The 24309-nt window shown below is 41.2% G+C and overlaps 1 protein-coding gene across 1 annotated transcript in view; it reads right to left on the minus strand.

Moving 5' to 3' along the window:
* IGFBP4 (insulin like growth factor binding protein 4) overlaps positions 1 to 24309 on the minus strand; it is a 76413-nt gene that overhangs the window by 6972 nt on the left and 45132 nt on the right. The window contains exons 2-3 of the mRNA XM_040437687.1: positions 1242 to 1402; positions 839 to 967 (exon numbers count right to left, since the gene is read on the minus strand). Of these exons, the coding sequence (XP_040293621.1) occupies positions 839 to 967; positions 1242 to 1402 (290 nt within the window). The remainder of the gene's footprint in view (positions 1 to 838; positions 968 to 1241; positions 1403 to 24309) is intronic.

Here is a 24309-nt window from a genome sequence, read left to right on the forward strand (position 1 = left end):
TCTGGAGGTCTAGTGGGAGTCTGGAGGTCCAATGGGGGTCTGGTCTGAGGTGTAATGGGGCTCTGGAGGTCTGGTCTGAGGTCTGATACAGGAGTCTGGAGGTCTAATGGGGTCTTATCTGAGGTCTGCTATAGGGTTAGGGTCTGACATAGCGGTCTAAAGGGGGTCTGGTCTGAGATGGGGATCTCATTTAGGGTTTTATATGGGGGTCTGATCTGAAAGGTAGTTTTTTTAATTTTTTATACTGGTGCGGTGTGTGGTACCTGTATTTTCAGGGGACTGTTTCTGCAGGATAGTATTGGGGGGCACAGCGGACACAGTATTGGGGGTGGCAGGATGGGGTGTTGATAAGGTGGGAGGATGATGGAAAAGTAGGAAAGTAAGATGTCTGTTTGTTAAACCTGCAGAGACAAAACACGCTGAAAGAAGTCACCATGATGTTCTGTCTGACAGGAGAAGAAGAGGAAAGAGAGTGTCTACATCAGAGAGGAGACGCCACTGGATGTAAGAGGTACATATCTGGGGCTGTATTACCCTGTATGTTCTGTAGCGCTGTATGTAATATTTTCCAAGTATGTTTTTAAAGGGGTTGTCCGCTTTTCTTTTTCATACGAGCGCTGCCTTCTCTGCTCTGTGTACCTGCTCATCACTGCAAATGCTGCGGCGAGCAGGTGAACAGAGCATAAAAAGCACTGTACGAGATGGAGGAACTGAAAACATTTATTGTTGAACCTGTTTAGTTTTTAAAAAAAATGATGTACTATATTTCAGATACAACTTTGATAAAACATTTAATTATTAATGATCATTATTGAGAATTGGTAAGTGATCAATATACCTGCTTGGGGTTGAAGTTTCCATCCCGGTCACAATTTGGGATTGGGTAACTTAGAAAATCCTCCTGTGTCTTGGTCCTTAGAGATGTCAACCTATCTAATGCTATAGTCAACGCCATGTGGCATGTACCCTAGGAAGAACAACAATTTAAGGTAAATACCACCAAGATAATGAGAAGCCCACACTACATGCTTTGGTTATAGGGGTTGTCTAGTATTAAAGAAGCAAGTCTGCTTTATTCTAAAACAGCTCCACATCTGTCCATGTGTTGTTTTTGGTACTGTATTTAAGCTTCATTAAAGTGAGTGAACCTGACAATACCACCATTCTCGTGTAGTTATACAAGCCAAAGCTTAGTTATGGTCACGTATGTTGAAACCGGTACCATCATATACCTCTCTTACCATTTGGACAGGTAGATTGTTTACTGTCTTTTGGCCGCCCGTAGAGTGCTTTTTCATTCTGTGCATTGTGTTCCGGTTTGCTTTTGCCTGTTCTTTTTGGATGCAGATCTTGTCGTTTGTAGGACACGGATTTAAGCTGACATTTGGGTAGTCATCCTCGGCTGAAAAAAAAAGATACATCATTCATAGTTAAACATATTTTATCCATATAGGAAATTATCTATCACAGTTTGCACAACAGTAATTTGGCCTAAATCCTATGTTTTTTTGCTTATACTATTATGGTAATACCCAATATGACAAATTCACGGTTAAGTGACTGTAAACCTTGGTTATCATCTCAGTTAAGACAAGAATCATTTTTACTTTTTTGTGCATTCAAAGGGGTTATTTGGGCTACAGATACTGATGACCTATTCTCAAGTGAATGGGAGCTGAATTTCAGTACGCAGGCACCCAAAACTACAGAGTTTATGGAACCTTCTGCATCTGATATTGATGACCTAGCCTGAGGATAGGCCATCAATATCTGTAGCCCAGAGAACCTTTTAAACTGGAGAATGCTCTATACATATGGCATCCAAAAGAGCGTTTACAGCAGCACACAGGAGGCCCTACAGTTCCATAATAGGGAACCATATGGCGTTTGTGTACAACCATTAAGCTCTGCCATTAGCACTTTTAACACCTGAAATCATTCACAACCATTATACCTTGAAGTTTAAGGGATTTAAAGGTAAAATTTTTTATTGAAATCTTGAAACTAAAAGATAGACATGTGAATTGAATAAAACCAAACATCCTTGCCAATTCATCCCAAAGTAGTGTAAAGCAGGCTGGTTGCTATGCATACACTGCCGGACAAATCCTATGTATCCTTAGCAACCGGTCTACCTCTACGGACCTGCAGAGAGATTTCTTCAAATAAATTCAGATAAAGAATCTCATTTTCAGAAACTTCTTAGGTTAAAGAAGTTGTTCAGGATTAGAAAAACATTAATGCTTTATTAATGCAATTCAGTTACATTGAAGTTGCAAAACCACACACAACCTGTGGACAGGTGTGGCACTGTTTTGGAAAAAGGTAGCCTTTTTTTTCTAATCCTGCACAACCCCTTTAAGTTTTGTTTTTTTCACCTATGGTTCTGGTTCTGGTTAAAGTTACATTAACGTTGTCTTATTTCTAAGCTGTAAATGCAGGGTTACAAAAATGATGATTCCATCACATTCCATCTCTAGAATATTTAGCTTTCCAAGAATATTTGTTCCAATGGCCTGTCGCTGGCAGGAGAAGTCTATGTCTGTGTAATTAACTTCAGCACTGTCTTACTTTTAGGAATAACACTTGACCTTTACCCTAGAACATAAATCATGAATGTTTTACAAATAACAATTTCTATGACCAATAATGGAGCTTAGTAACATGAAGGATCAAGGCATCGTGTTATTTTCAGAACAAGTTAAAAAGCAATGATAACCATTACGCTTTCATTTCACTTGCTGCTTATGGTGATTATAAGGTACCCAAAAAGGCCACATGGCCCAAGAAAACTGCAATAATGTGCATATTCACAAAATATAAAATCAATAAGACAATTTTATTAGACTACATAGACATACAGACATCATTTAAAATTAGTTTACAATAAATCAAGTGCTGGTACAAATAAGACCAAGCACAAACACAGCATCCACCAGAGTCCACATATAAGGACAAGATGTATATAGTCCAAGCCAAAAATACAAAACACAAACAAGGAATCCGCAATGAGTGAGTAATAATGTGGCATCAAAATGACATGAAATTATACCAGAAAAAAATAAATATATGAGACTCAGACTATAAAGGTGGATCTGAGTCACACAAATGACACCCCATGCGTATCGCTGGTAGAGTCCGGGTTCCTCAGGGGTGAATGTCTGTGTGTTACAGAGTCCTTTATATATACAAATAGAATTAGTTATAATCAATAGTTAATAGAATCACCTGAATATTAACAAAGTACATCCTAGTGTCGTCATGGCATCCTAGGTCCCACACCGTGCATACGCAAAATGGCCACCAACAGGAAACATCAAAACACAGTGATCACAAGTAATAAGCCACGCCTCTTAACAATGGAACGTAAATGCGTTCTACATGGAGTGCAATAGTATGAAGGTCATAATAAAAGCCGTACATTGCGCGACTTCCAAATGGAACGCAAATGCTCTCCATGTAAGACGTGGATATATCTTAATAAAAAAATATATATAGTGTGATGTATGTGAACATAATTAATCATATTAAGGGAAACCTTAAAAAAGAACATGATTATAATGGTTAAGTCAATAACAAATAATTACATGATTATCTATGAATTAATAAAAAAGCATGATATGTGAATATCACAATTTGCAATATGAGCTGTGTGTACATAAAAAAAACATACCCCAAGTAGCCAAAAATATATATATAAAAAACTTAAATATGATAAGAAATAATGTACGTATATAATAATGTATGTATATATCAAAACTAAAATAATAAAACCATTATAATGAATTAATTTGCAAATTCCACACATGATTATATAAAAATAGCAAAAAATATACATACAGAATATCCAAAATTTTATTTATTGATTTCACACATGATTATTTAGTAAAAAATACACATAAAAATGTGTATAAATTACCTATTTCATGATTTATTGGCCAATAAATACTATAGTACCTTGTAAATTCATAATATCAATATACATATAAAGCATCACATATTAAATTCATGATGTCATGATTCTTGATAAATACCATTAAAAAATCCCCAAATAATTTATACAAAACATAATGCACAACAAGAGGCCTAGGACGCCAGGAGTTAAAAAAAAAATGTTTTTTGACTTTATTAAACAGTGAAATGATGTCCATCATTGTGCAAACCTTATAGCAGATATAAGGGTTGCACAGTGATGGACATCATTTCACTTCCTTTGGTCTCTTTTCTCACCTTATAATGGATCTTTTGGAACCCCCTGTATACCTATCGTCCTGGTCTATGGCTACTAACCATATATTGTATATGTACTCTAGTATTTTAAAAAAGTAATTTTTTTTAACTCCTTTTTGGGTATCTTTGCATTGAATTTGAGCCATTAGTGCACTCTTTTTCCATTGTCGTGTGCCCCCCATATCCATTGTTATCATGCTTATCTTTTGCCATGGATCCTCATGGTTATGGCCATGGGAGCCAGTAAATACTGAAAATTACTGTTAATCAGGGCTCATATGTGAGTAGTTGCTATAGGCTCCCATACTGTTTGGCATCCTGTTGCAAAATAAAATGTTAAAGGGGTTTTTAATCTCAGTATATCAACACTAACCGATCAGAATAATAATCCCCTGACTAGAGGCATAACTTTAAGCTCCTGTGCTACAATGCAAAATCTATGATTGGGCCCCCAGTCTCCAGGACGCAGGTGTGATAAAAGATTACAACTTAAATTACCACGTATAAAAAAAAAATCTATAGATAAAGAAGTACAAAAAATGCACAGTAATAAAAAGTCATAGCTCGTATGGACCAAGATGGCAACAATGTCCATGTTGTAATCTCTTAGCCTTTTTGACAATTTACTACTGCAATGTATGTTCTTTAGACTTGGTGGCTTTTTATGTATGTGATGTGTTATTTATTGAATAATATTCCACTAAAGGTTCCTCTGGGAGTAGAATATTGATGACCTATCTTGAGGACTCCAGGCACAGCCACTGATCAGCTGTTTGAAGAGGCCAAGGAGCTGCGGGCTATCCAAAGCATGCTAAGCACAGCACTGTATATTGTATGATAGGCCATGTGACCAATGAGCACCGTAGCCTCTACAAACAGCTGATTGGTGGCTGTGGCAGGAGTCAGATACCCACCAATCATATATGGATGACCTATCCCTTTAACAATGAGTTGACTACTTATTCTACTACAAACTATGAGTAATTTCTGTAGGATTTATAATTTGTGTTCTCAGTTGCAATAATATATTTGGTGGCCAATCCTTCATAGAATAGTGTCACACACACAATACAGTGCTGCATAAGCAGTCGAGTAGCCACACAGCATAATATTAGGCAGGTTGTTGTGATATTATGGCTAATCAGTGTGTAAAGGGAGCTTTAACTATAAGACAAATGATATATTTGCCCCAGGCCCCATGGCAGTGCCCCTACCAGCAGTGGTGCCATCTCCAACAATGTTTGCGTCCTCTGGATGCAAATATAATAGAAAACTAAAGTTTAGCAGGGAACCATCAACTCGCTGCCCCACAATGCACTCACATATAGCATAATTTACACAGCCCCTTCCCTGTCTCCTTCAAGATTAGCTAGCAAAATCATGGGTCTGATTGTAGGGGGGACATGAGCATTCTGCAGAAGAAAGAGGAGGAGAGAGACCAGCAATGCTCATCCCTCTTCTCTGCATTTCTTGTTACTTTTGAAGGACCTCCTTGTCCCTTGACCAGATCTGTGCCGGTCTTTCAAGGGGTTTTCTAGAATTTTTATATTGATAGCCTATCCTCAGGATAGGTCATCAATATCAAATCGTCGGGGTCTAATACCATCCTATCAGCAATTCTGGATTGGCCCCTTCTCCAGAAATAAGCACCAGAAGTATATAGTATACTATGTAGTCGATGGACATAACTGTGTAGTTCCAGTGGCAATTTCCAGCACCAGAGCTAGTCCCAAACAGCTGATTGGTGGGGTGGGGGGTGTCTGACCCCTACTGACCTGATAATGATTGCCTATCCTGAAGACTGGCCATCAATATAAAAATCCTGGAAAATCACTTTTAACCAGAGAACAATTCTGCAAAGTTTCAGACAGAAGGATATTACGAGGTGCTATGTAAGCATCTGGGGTCTGATCTGGGGTGTATATTTTTTTTTTTGGTGGCTGGTTTAGGGATCTGTATACAGGGAGTCTGCATGTAAGCAGGTCTTGTTTGGGGGGAGTCTGTATCTGTTTAGAGTCTAGAGGAGTATTTAGGGAGTTGGTCATGAAACTTTTGCATCTATTTATTTATTTATTTTATGCACTTATATCGCACTACTATATTCCGCAGCGCTTTACAGACATTAGCGTCACACTGTCCCCAATGGGGCTCACAATCTAAGTTCCCTATCAGTATGTCTGTGAAGTGTGGGAGGAAACCGGAGTCCCTGGTGGAAACCCATGCAAACACGGGGAGAACATACAAACTCCATGCAGATGTCCTTGGTCAGATTTGAACCTAGGACCCCAGCGCTGCAAGGCACCGTGCTAACCACTGAGCCACCATGCTGCCCTTTTTCTTTCTTTCTTTCTTTCTATCCATCCATCATTCTCATCTGGATCTTTTGTGCATTTTTATGGTGAAAATAAGACATTACTGTCTGCTGCTCTAATGCTGGATGGCAGAAATCATAGTGAGTTAAGGGATATGCAGCCTGATACACACTGACACAGACAGAAAGGAGCCAGGAAAAGTATTAACACTTTGGAGAGTTGCTGCTTTTGGCAAATTTAATAGTAAAACAACATCAAAGCTGCAGTGCAAACCCCAGTGTTGGGTCCAAGGTGTTAATGGGGTCAACCCTGGCTCTTATAACCTCCCCCACCACACTGTCTGCTTTCTGCCTTTCTGCAGCCCCAGTTCTCTTATGAGTTCATGGAAAGTCTGACAGGCCCTCCAGAAGGTGCTGGCTGGTCCTCTCAAGCATAGCTGCCGTGACATCCATCCAAGATGGTAATCTCAGAAAGCAGGATGGAGCCGAGCCAGATTGGCAAGTGATTTTCTTTTTTTTATGGGCAACAAGAGAGGATGTAAGGAATTTCAGCGTCTTGGCTGCTGGACGACTGTGCAGTTTTTTTTTTTTCAAAGAGATTTCTGTCTTAAAATTCCTGTATAATGGTTTTTTAATTATCATGTAAGAAAATGTTAATGTACCAGACCATTGGTAATTTAATTTTCTTTACTTTATCTATTACCAACTTAATAATAATCCCACACCAAGCTTTTCTATACTCTTACAATGTATGTGTTCACCGTATATCCATCACTTTCCAGCCATTTCACCTTGTGAACACCACTGCCTTTCTCCATAGATGGTACCTCTGGTTTGAAGGCAACTCAATTAAAATTGCAAAAGCATTCCTGCTACAGGTAGGATCTATACTATGTAGGTAATTTCATTTAGATAGACAAACTGATTTTCTCACAAGTCCTAAATATAAAGTAAAATAACAAAATCTAACAAATGAGTCAAATATATTAGACCTGGTCATTTATTTATTGAGGAAAATGATCTCATACCAAATGTCTGGGAGTGGAAAACTATGTCAACTTTTGCTTTCAGTATATGGTGTGCTTCCTATGTGCAGCAATAACTGCAGCTAAACATTTATGGTAATTATTAATTAGTCCTGCACATCGGCTTGGAGGAATTTTAGCCCATTCCTCAATACAAAACAGCTTCAACTCAGTTATGTTGGTGGGTTTCCTCCCATGAACTGTACACTTCAGGTCCTTATACAACATTTCTATTGGATTAAAGTCAGGATTTTGACTTGTTCATTCCAAAACTTTAACTTTATTCTTTGGTACAATGACTTGTACGCCGCTTGAACTCTGCCCCTGGGCACCTTCAGAACCTAAATAACATATGGAATAAAAGTGTTTTTAGCGAAAATAAGCGTCGGACAGCTATACTGTAAGTAGCATTCCAATATGGGGACTATAATGCAGATCATGGTGTTAGTGTTTTATAATGGTCAGTTTAGGTGAAAGACTCCCTTTAATAAAAGAATGACCAATTGCTGTCCTTCACTCTAGCTCCATTTGGCAATATTCTTATTCCCAGCTTGCTTATTCCAGCCAGTGTACAGATGGCGGTCATGTGCACCACCGCAAAAAATGACTGGTCCCAGCGGCGACTTGTCCCAAGTAGCACGTGACCCAGCAGTGATGTGCAACTTAGGGACACATGACTGCTGAGGCCCATCTGAAAGATCATCAAATAGAGTCAGGAGGGCTGTATTGGCAAGGAGAAGGTGGGTTTAAATCTTTTATTCTTTACCACTTACTACAGGGGCTATCTAAAAAGGGCCAAACGCCTGGAAAGCCGCTTTAAGGATTTCTGTCATCTAAACTTGCATTAAAGCCACAGAAACTGCAAGCAAATTTTTGCAAGTGCTGCAAGGTTTGCTGATTACTGCAAAATTACAGAAAAGTGCTGCAATTACAGATAAGTGCATAGTTTAACACTAGGCCACAGTTTAACACAAGGACATAGGAATTAAGGATTGATAAATTTTCCTTGTGCATTCTTTGCTTGATTCTAGCAAGTTCCCCAATTATAGCTGTCAGGGGTTTGAATTTAAATTCACATTTACGGTTTCTTTTATACGTTACTGTTCATCCCCATTTAAACATGTGCTCCATGGACAATGCTACTAAGTGTGCATTCTGTACAGTGTATGCATGCCTTGAAGAGCTGTTTGAGGGTGAATACATTTGCATTAGATGCAAGCATGTTGCATATCTAGAAGCCCAGATTCTGGATCTACAGTATCTCACAAAAGTGAATAACACCCCTTACATTTTTGTAAATATTTTATGGTATCTTTTCATTGGACAACACTGAAGATATGACACTTTGATACAAAGTGTACAGCTTGTATAACAGTGTAAACTTGGTTTGCCCTCAAAATAACTCAACACACAGCCATTAATGTCTTAACCGCTTGCAACAAAAGTGAGTACACCCCTAAGTGAAAATGGCCAAATTGTGCCCAAAGTGTCAATATTTTATGTGGCCATCATTTTCCAGCACTGCCAGAAATCCTCTTGGGCATGGGGGTTCACTAGAGCTTAACAGGTTGCCACTGGAATCCTCTTCCACTCCTCCATGATGACATTATAGAGCTGGTGGATGAGACCTTGCGCTCCTCCACGTTCTGTTTGAGGATACCCCATAGAAGCTCAATAGGGTTCATGTGTGGAGAAATGCTTTACCAGTCCAGCACTTTCTTCCTCAGTTTCTTTAGCAAGGCAGTGGCCGTTTTTGAGGTGTGTTTGGGGTCGTTATTGTGTTGGAATACTGCCCTGCGGCCCAGTTTCCGAAGGGAGGGGATCATGCTCTGCTTCAGTATGTCACAGTACATGTTGGCATTCATGGTTGCCTCAATGAACCGTAGCTCCCCACAGCTGGCAGCATTTATGCATCCCCCAAACCATGATACTCCCACCCCCATGCTTGACTGTAGGCAAGACACTTGTTTTTGTACTCCTCACCAGGTTGCCACGACACACACTTGGCACCATGTGAACCAAATAAGTTTATCTTGGTCTCATCAGACCACGGGACATGGTTCCATTAATCCATGTCCTAGTCTGCTTGTCTTCAGCAAACTGTTTGCGGGCTTTCTTGTGCATCATCTTTAGAAGAGGCTTCCTTCTGGGACGACAGCCATGCAGACCAATTTGCAGGCCTGTTTGCAGCCATGCAGGCCTGTCTGGTCAGCCTATGTATTTTATAATGAAGAATTAAAGAAACTGGATTTTATCCTGAGCCTACTGCTGGATTTTTCCACTGGTCAGGAATCCGTGCACGGAGAAGGAGGACGGTGGGGGAACTGAAATCTCTTTTTTTCATATATGTTATGCAAGCTGTACACTGACTACTTTACATTGTATAAAAAGGTCATATCTTCAGTGTTGTCCCATGAAAAGATATCATTAAATATTTACAAAAATGTGAGGGGCGTACTCCCTTTTGTGAGATACTGTAAATACGCAGCTTGCAACATGCAGAAGCACTGCAAACGTGGAGAGCAGCTTAGACCTCACTGTGCTGGCACTGGCTTGGGTCAGTGAAATGGAGGTGGGAGGAGGAGGGCATGATCAGGACGATGGGGTCAGTAGTTGAGTTAATGTCATGAGAAAGGGTACAGGAAAAAGTGCCAGGGAGCCTAGTCCTGAGCTGAAACACCCTAGTAAATGTTTGAATGATATTAGGGACGCAAACCCAGGGCATTTTTCCTAGCAACCAGGAGAATGACTGCTGTAAGCATGGGAAGAGGAGTGCATCAAAAGTCAGGCAGGTGGCAGTGGTTGCGGATTCCATTATTTGGTGGACATACAGGGTCATCTGTCGTCGAGACCATAAATGCTGAACACTGTGTTGTCATCTAGTTGCTCGGGTTTGGCATATTGCAGAACAGATAGAGAGATTGCTGGTTGGGGCTGGGGAAGACCTGGTGGTCATGGTACACATTAGTACCAATGACAAAATCAGGGAGAGATGGAACTTCCTTAAAAATGATTTTAGGGAACTAGGAAAGAAGTTCAAGTCCAGGAACTCCAAGGTAGTGTTTTCAGAAATACTACCAGTGGCATGAGCATCACTAGAGAGACAGCAGGAGCTTAGGGAGTTAAATATGACACTGAGACAGGGGCGGACATTCCGCCTGTGCAGCCGGTTCAGCTGCAAAGGGACCCAGCCTATGAGAGGGCCCTCCAGCTCAGCTGTCTGTGCGTTCACAGGAGGTACAGACAGCTGATTGTAATGGTGAAGCAGAGAGCAGCAGGCTCCCCGCTTCATCATTTATCATCACTCCATGCAGCATGTAAAAGGGGCCCACCCAGTGGCGTCACCAGGGGGGGCCATGGCCCCCCCTACATCATGCTGTGCCCCCCCCCATGTGCCCCCCCAACTAAAATGCCCCCCCCTAAGTGAGCCGCCGCCGCCGGGCACAGGGAGATGAGCGCTTCCATTGCGCTCATCTCCATTGTAATCTGCCTGTGCCAGCGGAGGTGCAGGGGAGGGAGAGGCGTGTCCCTTCCCCTTCCTCTGATAGGCTGCAGGCACTAGGCCGGCAGCCTATAAGAGGCCGGCGCAGGCGGTGCGATGACGTCATCGCGCCGCCTGAGCCTTACAGCGCGGGACACAGGAAGAGTCTGCGTCGCATCGCTGACACTGAGGTAAGTATAAGTGTTTTTTTTTTGTTTGTTTTTTACAATAGTGTTACTGGCACATTTAGGGGGCTTATTACAATGGGGGGGACTTAATACTGGCACATGATGGGGGGACTTAAAACTGGCACATGATGGGGGGGACTTAATACTGGCACATGATGATGGGGGGGACTTAATACTGGCACATGATGGGGGGGGCTTATTACAATGGGGGGGGGGACTTAATACTGGCACATGATGGGGGGACTTAAAACTGGCACATGAAGATGGGGGGGGACTTAATACTGGCACATGATGATGGGGGGGACTTAATACTGGCACATGATGGGGGGGCTTAATACTGGCACGATGGGGGGCTTAATACTGGAACATGGGGGCTTAATACTGGCACATGATGGGGGGCTTAATACTGGCACGTAATGGGGGGCTTATTACTGGCACATTGGGGGGCTCTTGTTACTGGCAGTGGCACGTTATTGAGGGCACTTATTACTGGCACATTATTGGTGGGCACTATAGGGGCATCTACTGAGGCCACAAAGAAGGGGTGTTTTATATGGGGGGCTCTGTACAGTAGCATTTTATACTGGGACACATTATGGTGGGTGGAGTCATCTACGGGGGGCACTAAGAAGGGGTATTTTATACTTGCAAATTATGGGGGACACTGAGGGCATCTACTGGGGCACGATATATGGGGCATTTTATACTGGTACATTATGGGGGGCACTAGCAGGAAGGGGGGAGAGGAGCACTATGGAGGCATTTACTGCGGCACTATATAGGGGTATTTTATACTGGCACATTATGGGGGACATTAGCTCAACTGTGGGCATAAGGGGGTATGTTTTGCACATTATAAGGAGAATTATTTCTACTAGGGGGCATTATGGTGGGTTTTATTACACCCCCATGGTGTGACCCCCTAGTAGCAGCACCAGCCTCTCCCTGCTCTGCTATTCCTCTGCCCCTTCTCCAAATCCTTATTATGAAATCTTTCTCATTAGGATAAAGCACAACATCAGCTCCACTGAGCCCCCGGCCAAGTGTTGAAGTGGCGTCCGAAATCCCCAAGGGCCAAGCCAAGTAACTGTAAGTGTTCATGTGAAATATGTTTATTTTATATATGTACACTCCTGTGAGAGGCGGGGAGGGATATCTGTGGATGACACTGTTATGGAGGGGGAAATGGGGATGACACTGTCATGGGGTGGATCTGTGGATGACACATATAGCATAAGATGCTATATACGGTATGTGGCATCCACAGATCCCCCCCATAGCAGTGTCATCCACAGATCCCCCTCTCTATAAAAGTGTCATCCACAGACAGCTGGACTTTTCTTCCCTGTTGCGGTTTTAGGTATTGGGTAAAGTATTGCAGCATTTCTAAGCATACTTGTGTAAATGTATCGTTGTTATAGCTGCCCCCCCCTACTTTTGTCCTGGCCCCCAGTGTGCCCCCCCAAAATCTGAAAGCTAGAGACGACACTGGGCCCACCTCACTATCTGACTTCAGTCTCAGGTCCTACTGCACCATTCACAGCTCTGAGGAGCAGAGCCTTAGCAACATGTCCTGAGCTGCATCTGCGATGGCCCCCGCCTCCTTACAGCTCAGTCCTGCCGTGTGGTGGGCAGTGTCATGAATAGTTTGACACCAGCTCAGCCAGGCCTGTGCTGAGCCACTTCACTGTGTACTAGCTTGGCCTCCCATCTAGCGATGTCAGTATCCACTCCCCTGTCGAGTGTTGCTGTAGCTCCACCCCCTTGTAGTAGCCCCACCCACATCTGGTCCTCACCTAGCGCTCCTGGTGCTGAATGTGTGAAGCCTGCAGCAATTTAGGAGGAGGTGAGTGAGGACTGGAGGCTTCCTGTGTGTTCACTGCCTCAGTCAGGCACTGAACCTGACTATGTTATTTTTTTACCCCACCCATCCCCCCTGTCCCCCTCTGGCCCTCCTGTGACTGTCCCTTACTGACATGTAGCTGGCCAGCTAAGACCTGTCCTAGGTTGCTAATATAGCTTATATGTTTATACAGCTATACCTGCCTATAACCTTAATACAGTTCCTATGTTTGTGTGTTAAAGACAAAAGCAGAGTTATTTACAGTGACTTCATGTTGGATGTCATAAAACTGTTATATATATTGTGTTCACAGAAGCAGAAAATATAATGTGCCTTTAAGATTCATTATATAATGTAAGGTAAGCTCAATGACACAGCAGAAACAACAGAAAGCATAGAGTTAAACTGTTGTTGCTGGGCAGGAGTCTAGACCAATCACAGCCAGCCTCACACACAGCCTGTGTGGGAAATCCCCCTAGCAGGAGCTGCTAGAATCATTACACCAGAGGAGAGAAGCTGAACAGACATTCCCTCCACTAAGAGCTGTGTTTTATGGAAGCAAGAGGCCAAAATAGGTATTTAAAACAGTTATATAATGTTCCTACTGTTAATATAGTTATTAGAACTGTATACTGAACCAGTTATATATGTGTTTACTTACAGTTCCACCAATTGCAAACTTATTTTCCACCAATTTATGTAAGTTTTACACAATGATTTCATTTTTGAAGCAAAAAAAAATCATGTTTAGTGTTTCCATAGTCTGAGAGCCATAATTTTTTCAGTTTCTGGGCGATTACCTTGGGTAGGGTATGATTTTTGCGGGATGAGATGACGGTTTTATTGGCACTATTTTGGGGTGTGTGTGACTTTTTGATCGCTTGCTATTACACTTTTTGTGATGTTAGGTGACAAAAAATTGTTTATTTAGCACAGTTTTTATTTTTTACGGTGTTCATCTGAGAGGTTAGGACATGTGATATTTTTATAGAGCCGGTCGATACGAACGCGGCGATACCAAATATGGATAATTTTTTTTATTTATGTAAGTTTTACACAATAACAGCTTTTTTAAAACAAAAAAAATGATGTTTTAGTGTCTCCATATTCTGAACCATAGTTTTTTTATTTTTTGGGCGATTGTCTCAGGTAGGGGCTCATTTTTTGCGGGATGAGGTGATGGTTAGATTGGTACTATTTTGGTGGGGAAACGCCTTTTTGATCGCTTGCTGTTGTACTTTTTGTGATGTAAGGTGACAAAAAAATGGTTTATTTAGCACAGTTTTTATTTTTTATTTTTTACGGTGTTCATCTGAGGGGATAGGTCATGTGATATGTTTATAGAGCCAGTCTAAACGGACGCAACGATAACTAATATGTATACTTTTTTTTCCCCCCCTATCTTTTACCAATTTTTTTTTACTTTATTTGGGGAAAATGACGTTTTTGTTTATTTTTACTTGAAACTTTTAATTTTTTTGGGAAAACGTTATTTTTTCAACTTTTTTTTTCACTTTATTTTTTGTTCCACTTTGGGACTTGAACTTTCGGGGGTATATTCCTTTACAATGCATTCCAATACTTCTGTATTGGAATGCATTGGCTGTATGAGTAATACTGTGTGTATTACTCATACAGCTTCCGGTGCCTGTGAGATCCAGGGGGCTGGATTTCACAGGCTCTTCCCCGGAAGGCAGCGCAGATGCCGCGCAGATGCCTCAGGAAGGCATCGCGCTGCCTTCCATGCCATCGGGTCCCCCCCACAGCCCCATGGGGACCCGATGGCACCACTGCCGCACCAAGTAAAAGCCGCAAACCGCAGGTCTGAATTGACCTGCGGTTTGCGCGATCGCCGACACGGGGGGGTCACGGGACCCCCCCGCGCATTTAGCCGAGGTGCCTGCTCAATGATTTGAGCAGGCACCTTGTACCGATCCCCGCTGCTGGGCGGCGGTGATCGGAACAACACATGACGTACCGGTACGTCATGTGTCCGTAAGGGGTTAATACGCACCACAGTATCTTTTTTTTTTTAATCAGATAATTTTTATTAACATTTTTTCAAACTACTAACACATAAGAAAGAAGAATCCTTCAGCAAGCATAGAATTGGGTATATACATTACACTTGGTCATTCAGACAGTTATCAAGACATTTTCATACATGACAACCAGTTTACAAAATTAAAGGCACTTTATCTACAGATATACCTCTTCATTTGTGATAGCCAAAGAATAAAAAGAAACAAAAGAAAAACAATATTCAATAACCCTCCCCTAACCCTCCAGCCCACCCCCCCTCCAGCGATGAGACGAGCACTCCCCCACTATTATAATTGTATTGCCACTTGGCCCCTAAGTAAAACATAACCGACACCTCATGTGCAGGCCCATCTCTCATCCCAGCTATGTGGAGTTATTCACGAATCTTACTCACCACTGTATCTAAAGGGTCTCCACCATCTTTGATGCCCCTGATCACCCCTTCCTCTCCCTGTAGGATTGGGGGGGAGATGACAAATTGGGGTCCCTTCTGCTGCCACACATCATAGTATTAATCTTTACCTATGACCTATGTTTATGTCTTTATGTGAGGTTTGGGGGTGGGGGGGGCCCAGGCACATTCTTGGCACAGGGGCCCTCTGCTGTCTGTGTCCGCCCCTGCAGTAAGATATGTAGTTCTGTGCAGTCTATGGAAGATGTCCATAAACTACAAGCTGACTTGGACACTCTGAGGGATTGGGCATCAACTTGGCAAATGAGGTTCAATGTGGATAAATGTTATGCATTTTGGTAGTAATAATCTCCATGCATCATATGTCCTAGGGGATGTAACACTGGGGGAGTCATTTATAGAGAAGGATTTGGGTGTCCTTGTAGATGGTAGATTAAATTACAGCATACAATGTCAATCAGCTGCTTCTAAGGCACCAGGATATTGTCATGCATTAAACAAAACATGGACTTGTGGGACAGGGATGTAATATTACTATGGCTTCATCTGGAATATTCTGTTCAGTTCTGGGCACCAGTCCATAGAAAGGATGCTTTGGAACTGGAAAAATTACACAGGAGGGCGACTAAAATGATAAGGGGCATGGAGGGTCTTAGTTATGAAGAAAGATTAAAATAATTACATTTATTTAGTCTTGAGAAGAGATGTCTAAGGGGAACATGATTAACCTATACAAATATTTAAATGGGCCATACAAAAAATATGGTGAAAAACTGTTTCATGTAAAATGCCCTCAAAATACAAGTGGGCACTGCCTCCGATATGAGAGGAAACAGTTAAGTCTCCAGAAGCGTCAAAGCTTCTTTACTGCAAGAACTGAGAATATGTGGAAAAGACTACCTCAGGACCTGGTCACAGCAGGAACAGTGGACAGTTTTAAAAAGTTTTTGTTTTTTTTAAAGTAAATTACATTAATGCTTATGAAAATGTGTAGAAATCTGAGTCTAACTTCCTTATGGGATTCGTTTCCCCACCTATCCCTTAGTTGAACTTGATGGACTTATGTCTTTTTTCAACTGTATTATATATGTAACTATGTAAATAAGTGGCTCAGAAGCTGTTGCAGGAAGAAAGGGTTTGGGTTCATGGAGAACTGGGCTTCTCAGCTACATGCTCTACAGTAGGGACGGGCTGCACCTTAGTGGAAAGGGTGCAGCTGTGCTGGGGGAAAGAATGCTAAGACGGCTGGAGGAGCTTTTAAACTAGGATCTGGGGAGGTGGAATCATACCAATAAGGGGGTGGACAGTGTAGATAGAGAGTGGGATATAGGAGTGGATAGTAGGATTTAGTGGGGGCTGAGGTTAGTGAGGAGAGTAGGGGGAAGACTGGGCACTAATGTACATACATGAAAAACAGAGCTGCTGGTAACATGAACCTGTTACAAACGAACAATATAAACCAAGGTTCCTATAAAAATGTCAGATATTCACTTTCCAGGAACTGAATGTCAGAAGTCAAGCAAGCAAAATGGGGAGCTGGAGTCTATGGTACTAGTCAAACACATAGATGTAGTTGGTGTGGCTAAGACATGGTTGGACTCTTCTCATGACTGTGTCTATTTTTGCAGAGGACACCAAGCTACGTAGTACTGTGCAATCTATGGAAGATGTTCAAAAACTACAAGCTCACTAGGACACTGAGTATTTTGGCACCAACTTGACAAATGAGGTTCAATGTGGACAAATGTAAAAGTTATGCATCTGGGTAATTATAATCAATGGTCATCATATGTCCTAGGGTAAGTAACACTGGGAGAGTCACCTATAGAGAAGGATTTGAATGTACTTGAGGGAAGATTAAAATAATTAAATTTATTTTTACCTATACAAAAATGTAAATGGACCATACAAAAAATATGTTAAAAAGCTGTTCCCTTTAAAACTCCCTCAAAAGGCCAGGGGGCACTGCCTCCATCTAAAGAAGTTAGGTCTCCAGAAGCCTCAAAGCTTCTTTACTGTAAGAACTGTGAATCTCTAGAATAGTCTACCTCAGGACGTGGTCACAGCAGGAATAGTGGGCAGTTTTAAAAAGACCTTAGATGAATTCTTACAAGTAAATTACATTAATGATTATAAAAATGTGTAAAAATCTGGGTCTCACTCCCCTTTTCCTAAAATCAGTGTCCCAACCTATCCCTTGGTTGAACTTAATGTATTTAACCGTATTAACTATGTAACTATGTCTAACCTGAACTATTTTTCAGTTTCACTGATTATCATTCATCATTCTACCATCACCATGCTTATTTTTGGACAATGTTTCAACATCTACTGCAATTTTTCCTATATGTGTGCAATCATAGCTAGGTTTTCCTTTCCCAGGGACAAAGCGGCCAAGGCAAAGTTCCTGGCAACCACACTCAGCACTCAGGTCACATGCCCAATGTACACCCAAGGGAATAGATCAGCCCGCTTCCATTTTTATTACATTTTCTGTCCTAATGCTACCCTCTCTTTTTTAGCTTTTAGCCACAGAATAAATTGATGGAATGTTCCTTTGTCTTTCGCTCAACCCAAATGTTTAGAGTGTTCTGGTTGAAATATATTTGAAATGCCCATGAGAAAAAGCCATATATAGTTTTGTTGTGTTTTTGATGCAGTTTTGCCTTTTACAGGTGAAACACATCAAAGCTACGTTTCCCTGTGAAAACTGCAACCACATACAAAATTGATGTGGATTTGACTATGGCTTAACCGCAATGTCTGAATATGCCCTGATAAACACAGAATGAGGTCACACTTACTAACATAAAGGTAGGTTAAAACATCAATTTCCAGCAGCATGCAAAAAGGAAAAAATGCTATACAGGGGAGGTTAGACAAGTGTATATTAGCACAGGGTCTTGCAAGACAATCGAACCCTCAATCCATATCAACTAATACCACATGCATATTTTAGTTGGATATAGTTTTAATGGTACATGTAGGAGGTGGGGACCAGCCTGCCTCATCTAGTAGTATGAACGTGACAAAAGGTGTAAGCCTGCATGGTACACTACGAGTAACCCTATGACTAATACCACACAGCCACCTCCCTCATGAATGACCGCTAGGTGAAGGATGTTCATCAGTATTTTGCACCTCTGCAGCCTCATTCATATACCACTGTGACTTCTCTGCATCCTGTTGGGAACTGGTGTTTAGCCTGCCCTTGTATAAGTAAGTTTGTCATCTTTCTGTGGTTTTGAGTAGACTTGATGGCTTTTTCTGTGATTTCTTAAGTCCATGATTTTCATGTGCTTTATCTTCCTACTTATGGCACTTTAATTGTAGGTGATGTGAGCCTAGCCCACATGCGTTTCATCCTGATATCCAGGAAATCCTTGCAGATTACTCCTGCCAAAGCTTTATTGCTTTAAACTCGAGGAATGTGTGGCCACTCTCCAGGTCTCCCTACTGCTCAAACTCCAGCTGCTGAGGGGACTCTAGACCTCATCCTTCTTCCTCCTCCTACCAGGCTGGTTGTCTTTAGGACATTTACTTTAGTTCTCTACAGAATTTCAGATAACCTGCGCTATGGCCTTCCTATAGGAAAATAATAAAACCTGCAGCCACACGGATTTACTGAATATTATCTTTATGGTTAAAAATATCCTGTGCAATTGGCAAAAATACAATAAAAACAATCACTTAGATTATACTGTCTCACTCTTCTACTAAAACTCTATTCTCCATCAACATCATTTCTCCCTATATGTTCTCCTATTACTCCATGTATCCTCACCTATATAACCTCCTATTACTTCATATAATCTCTCCCTATATCTCCTCTTATTATTCCATATAACATCTCCCTATATCTTTTCCTATTACTCCATATAACCTCTCCTCATATATCTTCCTATTACTCCATATAATCTCTCCTTATATCTCCATATAACCTCTCACTATATTTCCTCCTATTACTTCATATAACCTATTCTTATACGGTATCTCCTCCTATTACTCCATATAACTTCTCAATATCTTCTATTACTCCATATAACTTATCCTTATATCTTCTATTACTCCATATAACCTCTCCCTTTATACAGTGGGGCAAAAAAGTATTTAGTCAGCCACCAATTGTGCAAGTTCTCCCACTTAAAAAGATGAGAAGTCTGTAATTTTCATCATAGGTATACCTCAACTATGAGAGACATAATGAAAAAAAAAAATCCAGAAAATCACATTGTCTGATTTTTAAAGAATGTATTAGCAAATTATGGTGGAAAATAAGTATTTGGTCAATACCAAAAGTTCATCTCAATACTTTGTTATATACCCTTTGTCTTCACAAGGTTTTCACACACTGTTGCTAGTATTTTGGCCCATTCCTCCATGCAGCTCTCCTCTAGAGCAGTGATGTTTTGGGGCTGTCGCTGGGCAACACAGACTTTCAACTCCCTTCAAAGGTTTTCTATGGGGTTGAGATCTGGAGACTAGCTAGGCCACTCCAGGACCTTGAAATGCTTCTTACGAAGCCACTCCTTCGTTGCCCGGGCGGTGTGTTTTGGATCATTGTCATGCTGAAAGACCCAGCCACGTTTCATCTTCAATGCCCTTGCTGATGGTAGGAGGTTTTCACTCAAAATCTAATGATACATGGCCACATTCATTCTTTCCTTTACACGGATCAGTCGTCCTGGTCCCTTTGCAGAAAAACAGCCCCAAACCATGATGTTTCCACCCCCATGCTTCACAGTAGGTATGGTGTTCTTTGGATGCAACTCAGCATTTTTCTCCTCCAAACACGACGAGTTGAGTTTTTACCAAAAAGTTCAACTTTGGTTTCATCTGACTATATGACATTCTCCCAATCCTCTTCTGGATCATCCAAATGCTCTCTAGCAAACTTCAGAGGGGCCCGGGTATGTACTGGTTTAAGCAGGGGGAGACGTCTGGCACTGAAGGATTTGAGTCCCTGGCGGCGTAGTGTGTTACTGATTATAGCCTTTGTTACTTTGGTCCCAGCTCTCTGCAGGTCATTCACTAGGTCACCCGTGTGGTTCTAGGATTTTTGCTCACCGTTCTTGTGATCATTTTGACCCAACGGGGTGAGATCTTGCATGGGGCACCAGATCGAGGGAGATTATCAGTGGTCTTGCATGTCTTCCATTTTCTAATAATTGCTCCCACAGTTAATTTCTTCACACCAAGCTGCTGGCCTATTGCAGATTCAGTCTTCCCAGCCTGGTGCAGGTCTACAATTTTGTTTCTGGTGTCCTTCGACAGATCTTTGGTCTTGGCCATAGTGGAGTTTGGAGTGTGACTGTTTGAGGTTGTGGACAGGTGTCTTCTATACTGATAACAAGTTCAAACAGGTGCCAATAATACAGGTAACGAGTGGAGGACAGAGGAGCCTCTTAAAGAAGAAGTTACAGGTCTGTGAGAGCCATAAATCTTGTTTGTTTGTAGGTGATCAAATACTTATTTTACCGAGGAATTTACCAATTAATTCATTAGAAATCCTACAATGTGATTTCCTGTATTCTTTCCCCCAAATTCTGTCTCTCATAGTTGAAGTGTACCTATGATGAAAATTACAGGACTCTCATCTTTTGAAGTGGGAGAACTTGCACAATTGGTGGCTGACTAAATACTTTTATGCACTAGTAAATATAACTCACAGCAGAATTCAGTTTCTTTGATTTTGTCTTATTATTCAGTTTGCTCGGTACATATAGTTGAATGGCAGTGTCTGATTTCACAAAATACTGATTGACGGGTGCGATATACCTGCTTCCACAAAATACTGAATAAGGGGTTTGATATACCTGCTTCCACAAAATACTGATTAAAAGGGATTGATATACCTGCTTCCACAAAATACTGATTAAGGAGATTGATATACCTGCTTCCACCAAATATTGATTGAGGCCTGCGATATACCTGCTTTCACAAAATAATGATTAAGGGGTTCTATATACCTGCTTCCACAAAATACTGATTAAAGGGTGCAATATACCTGCTTCCACCAAATATTGATTGAGGCCTGCGATACACCTGCTTCCACAAAATAATGATTGAAGGGTGCGATATACCTGCTTCCACAAAAAACTGATTGAGTGGTGCGATATACCTGCTTCCACCAAATATTGATTGAGGCCTGCGATACACCTGCTTCCACAAAATACTGTTTAGGGGATGAATATACCTGCTTCCACAAAATATTGATTGAGGCCTTCAATATACCTGCTTCAGCAAAATACTGATTAAGGGGTTTGATATCCCTGCTTTCACAAAATACTGATTGAGGGGTGCGATATACCTGCTTCTACCAAATATTGATTGAGGCCTGCGATACACCTGCTTCCACAAAATATTGATTGAGGCCTTCAATATACCTGCTTCAGGAAAATACTGAATAAGGAGTTTTATATCCCTGCTTCCAAAAAATACTGATTGAGGGGTGCGATATACCTGCTTCCACAAAATACTGAATTAGGGGATTGATATACCTGCTTCCACAAAATACTGATTAAGGGGATTGATATACCTGCTTCCACCAAATATTGATTGAGGCCTGTGACACACCTGCTTCCACAAAATACTGATTAAGGGGATTAATATACCTGCTTCCGCCAAATATTGATTGAGGCCTGCGATATACCTACTTCCGCAAAATACTGATTGAGGGGTTTGATATACTTGCTTCAACAAAATACAGATTGAGGGGTGCGATATACCTGATTCCACCAAATATAGATTAAGGGGTTCTATATACCTGCTTCCACAAAATATTGATTAAGGGGTTTGATATACCTGCTTCCACAAAATATTGGTTGAGGGGTGTGATACACCTGCTTCCACCAAATATTAATTAAGGGGTTCTAAATACCTGCTTCCACAAGATACTGATTAAGGGGATTGATTTTTCTGCTTCTACCAAATATTGATTGAGGCCTGCGATATACCTGCTTCTACAAATTACTGATTAAGGGGATTGATATACCTGCTTCCACCAAATATTGATTGAGGCCTGCGATACACCTGCTTCCACAAAATACTGATTAAGAGGTTTGATATACCTGATTCCACAAAATACTGATTGAGGGGTGCAATATACCTGCTTCCGCAAAATACTGATTAAGGGGTTTGATAACCTGCTTCCAGAAAATACTGATTAATGGGATTGATATACCTGCTTCCACCAAATATTGATTAAGGCCTGCGATACACCTGCTTCCACAAAATACAGATTTATGGGTTTGATATTCCTGATTCCACAAAATACTGATTGATGGGTGCAATATACCTGCTTCCGCAAAATACTGAGTTAGGGGGATTGATATACCTGCTTCCACCAAATATTGTTTGAGGCCTGCGATACACCCACTTCCACAAAATACTGATTAAGCGGTTTGATATTCCTGATTCCACAAAATACTGATTGAGGGGTGCAATATACCTGCTTCCGCCAAATACTGATTTAGGGGGATTGATATACCTGCTTCCACCAAATATTGTTTGAGGCCTGCGATACACCCGCTTCCACAAAATACTGATTAATAGGATTTATATACCTGCTTCCACCAAATATTGATTAAAGGGATTGATGTACCTGCTTCCACCAAATATTGATTGAGGCCTGAGATATACCTGCTTCCATAAAATACTGAATAAGGGGTTTGATATACCTGCTTCCACAAAATACTGATTAAGGGGATTGATATACCTGCTTCCACCAAATACTGATTGAGGCCTGTGATACACCTTCTTAAACAAAATACTGATTGAGAGGTGCACTATACCTGCTTCCACAAAATACTGATTAAGGGGTTTGATATACCTGCTTCCACAAAATACTGATTGAGGGGTTCTATATACCTGCTTCCACAAAATACTGATTAAGGGGTTTGATATACCTGCTTCCACAAAATTCTGATTGAGGGTTGCAATTTACCTGTTTCCACCAAATATTGATTAAGGGGTTCTATATACCTGCTTCCACAAAATACTGATTAAGGGGTTTGATATACCTGCTTCTACAAAATACAGATTGAGGGGTGCAATATACCTGCTCCCACCAAATATTGATTAAGGGGTTCTATATACCTGCTTCCAGAAAATACTGATTAAGGTGATTGATATACCTGCTTCCACCAAATATTGATTGAGGCCTGCGATACACCTGCTTCCACAAAATAGTGATTAAGGGGTGCGATATACCTGCTTCCACAAAATACTGATTAAAGGGTGCAATATACCTGCTTCCACCAAATACTGATTGAGGCCTGCGATACACCTTCTTAAACAAAATACTGATTGAGGGGTGCGATATACCTGCTTCAGCAAAATATTGATTAAGAGGTTTGATATACCTGCTTCCACAAAATACAGATTGAGCGGTGCGATATACCTGCTTCCACCAAATATTGATTATGGGGTTCTATATACCTGCTTCCACAAAATACTGAATAAGGGGATTGCTATACCTGCTGCCATCAAATATTGATTGAGGCCTGCGATACACCTGCTTCCACAAAATAATGATTAATAGGTTTGATATACCGGCTTCCACCAAATACTGATTGAGGACTGCAATACCTCTTCCACAAAATACTGATTGAGGGGTGCGATATGTCTGCTTTCACCAAATATTGATTGAGGCCTGCGATAAACCTGTTTCCACAAAATACTGATTAAGGGGTTTGATATACCAGCCTCCACCAAATACTGATTGAGGCCTGCAATACACCTGCTTGCACAAAATACTGATTGAGGGGTGCGATAT

Source organism: Bufo bufo, chromosome 6 (assembly GCF_905171765.1).
Source record: "Bufo bufo chromosome 6, aBufBuf1.1, whole genome shotgun sequence".
NCBI classification, from domain to species: Eukaryota; Metazoa; Chordata; class Amphibia; order Anura; family Bufonidae; genus Bufo; species Bufo bufo.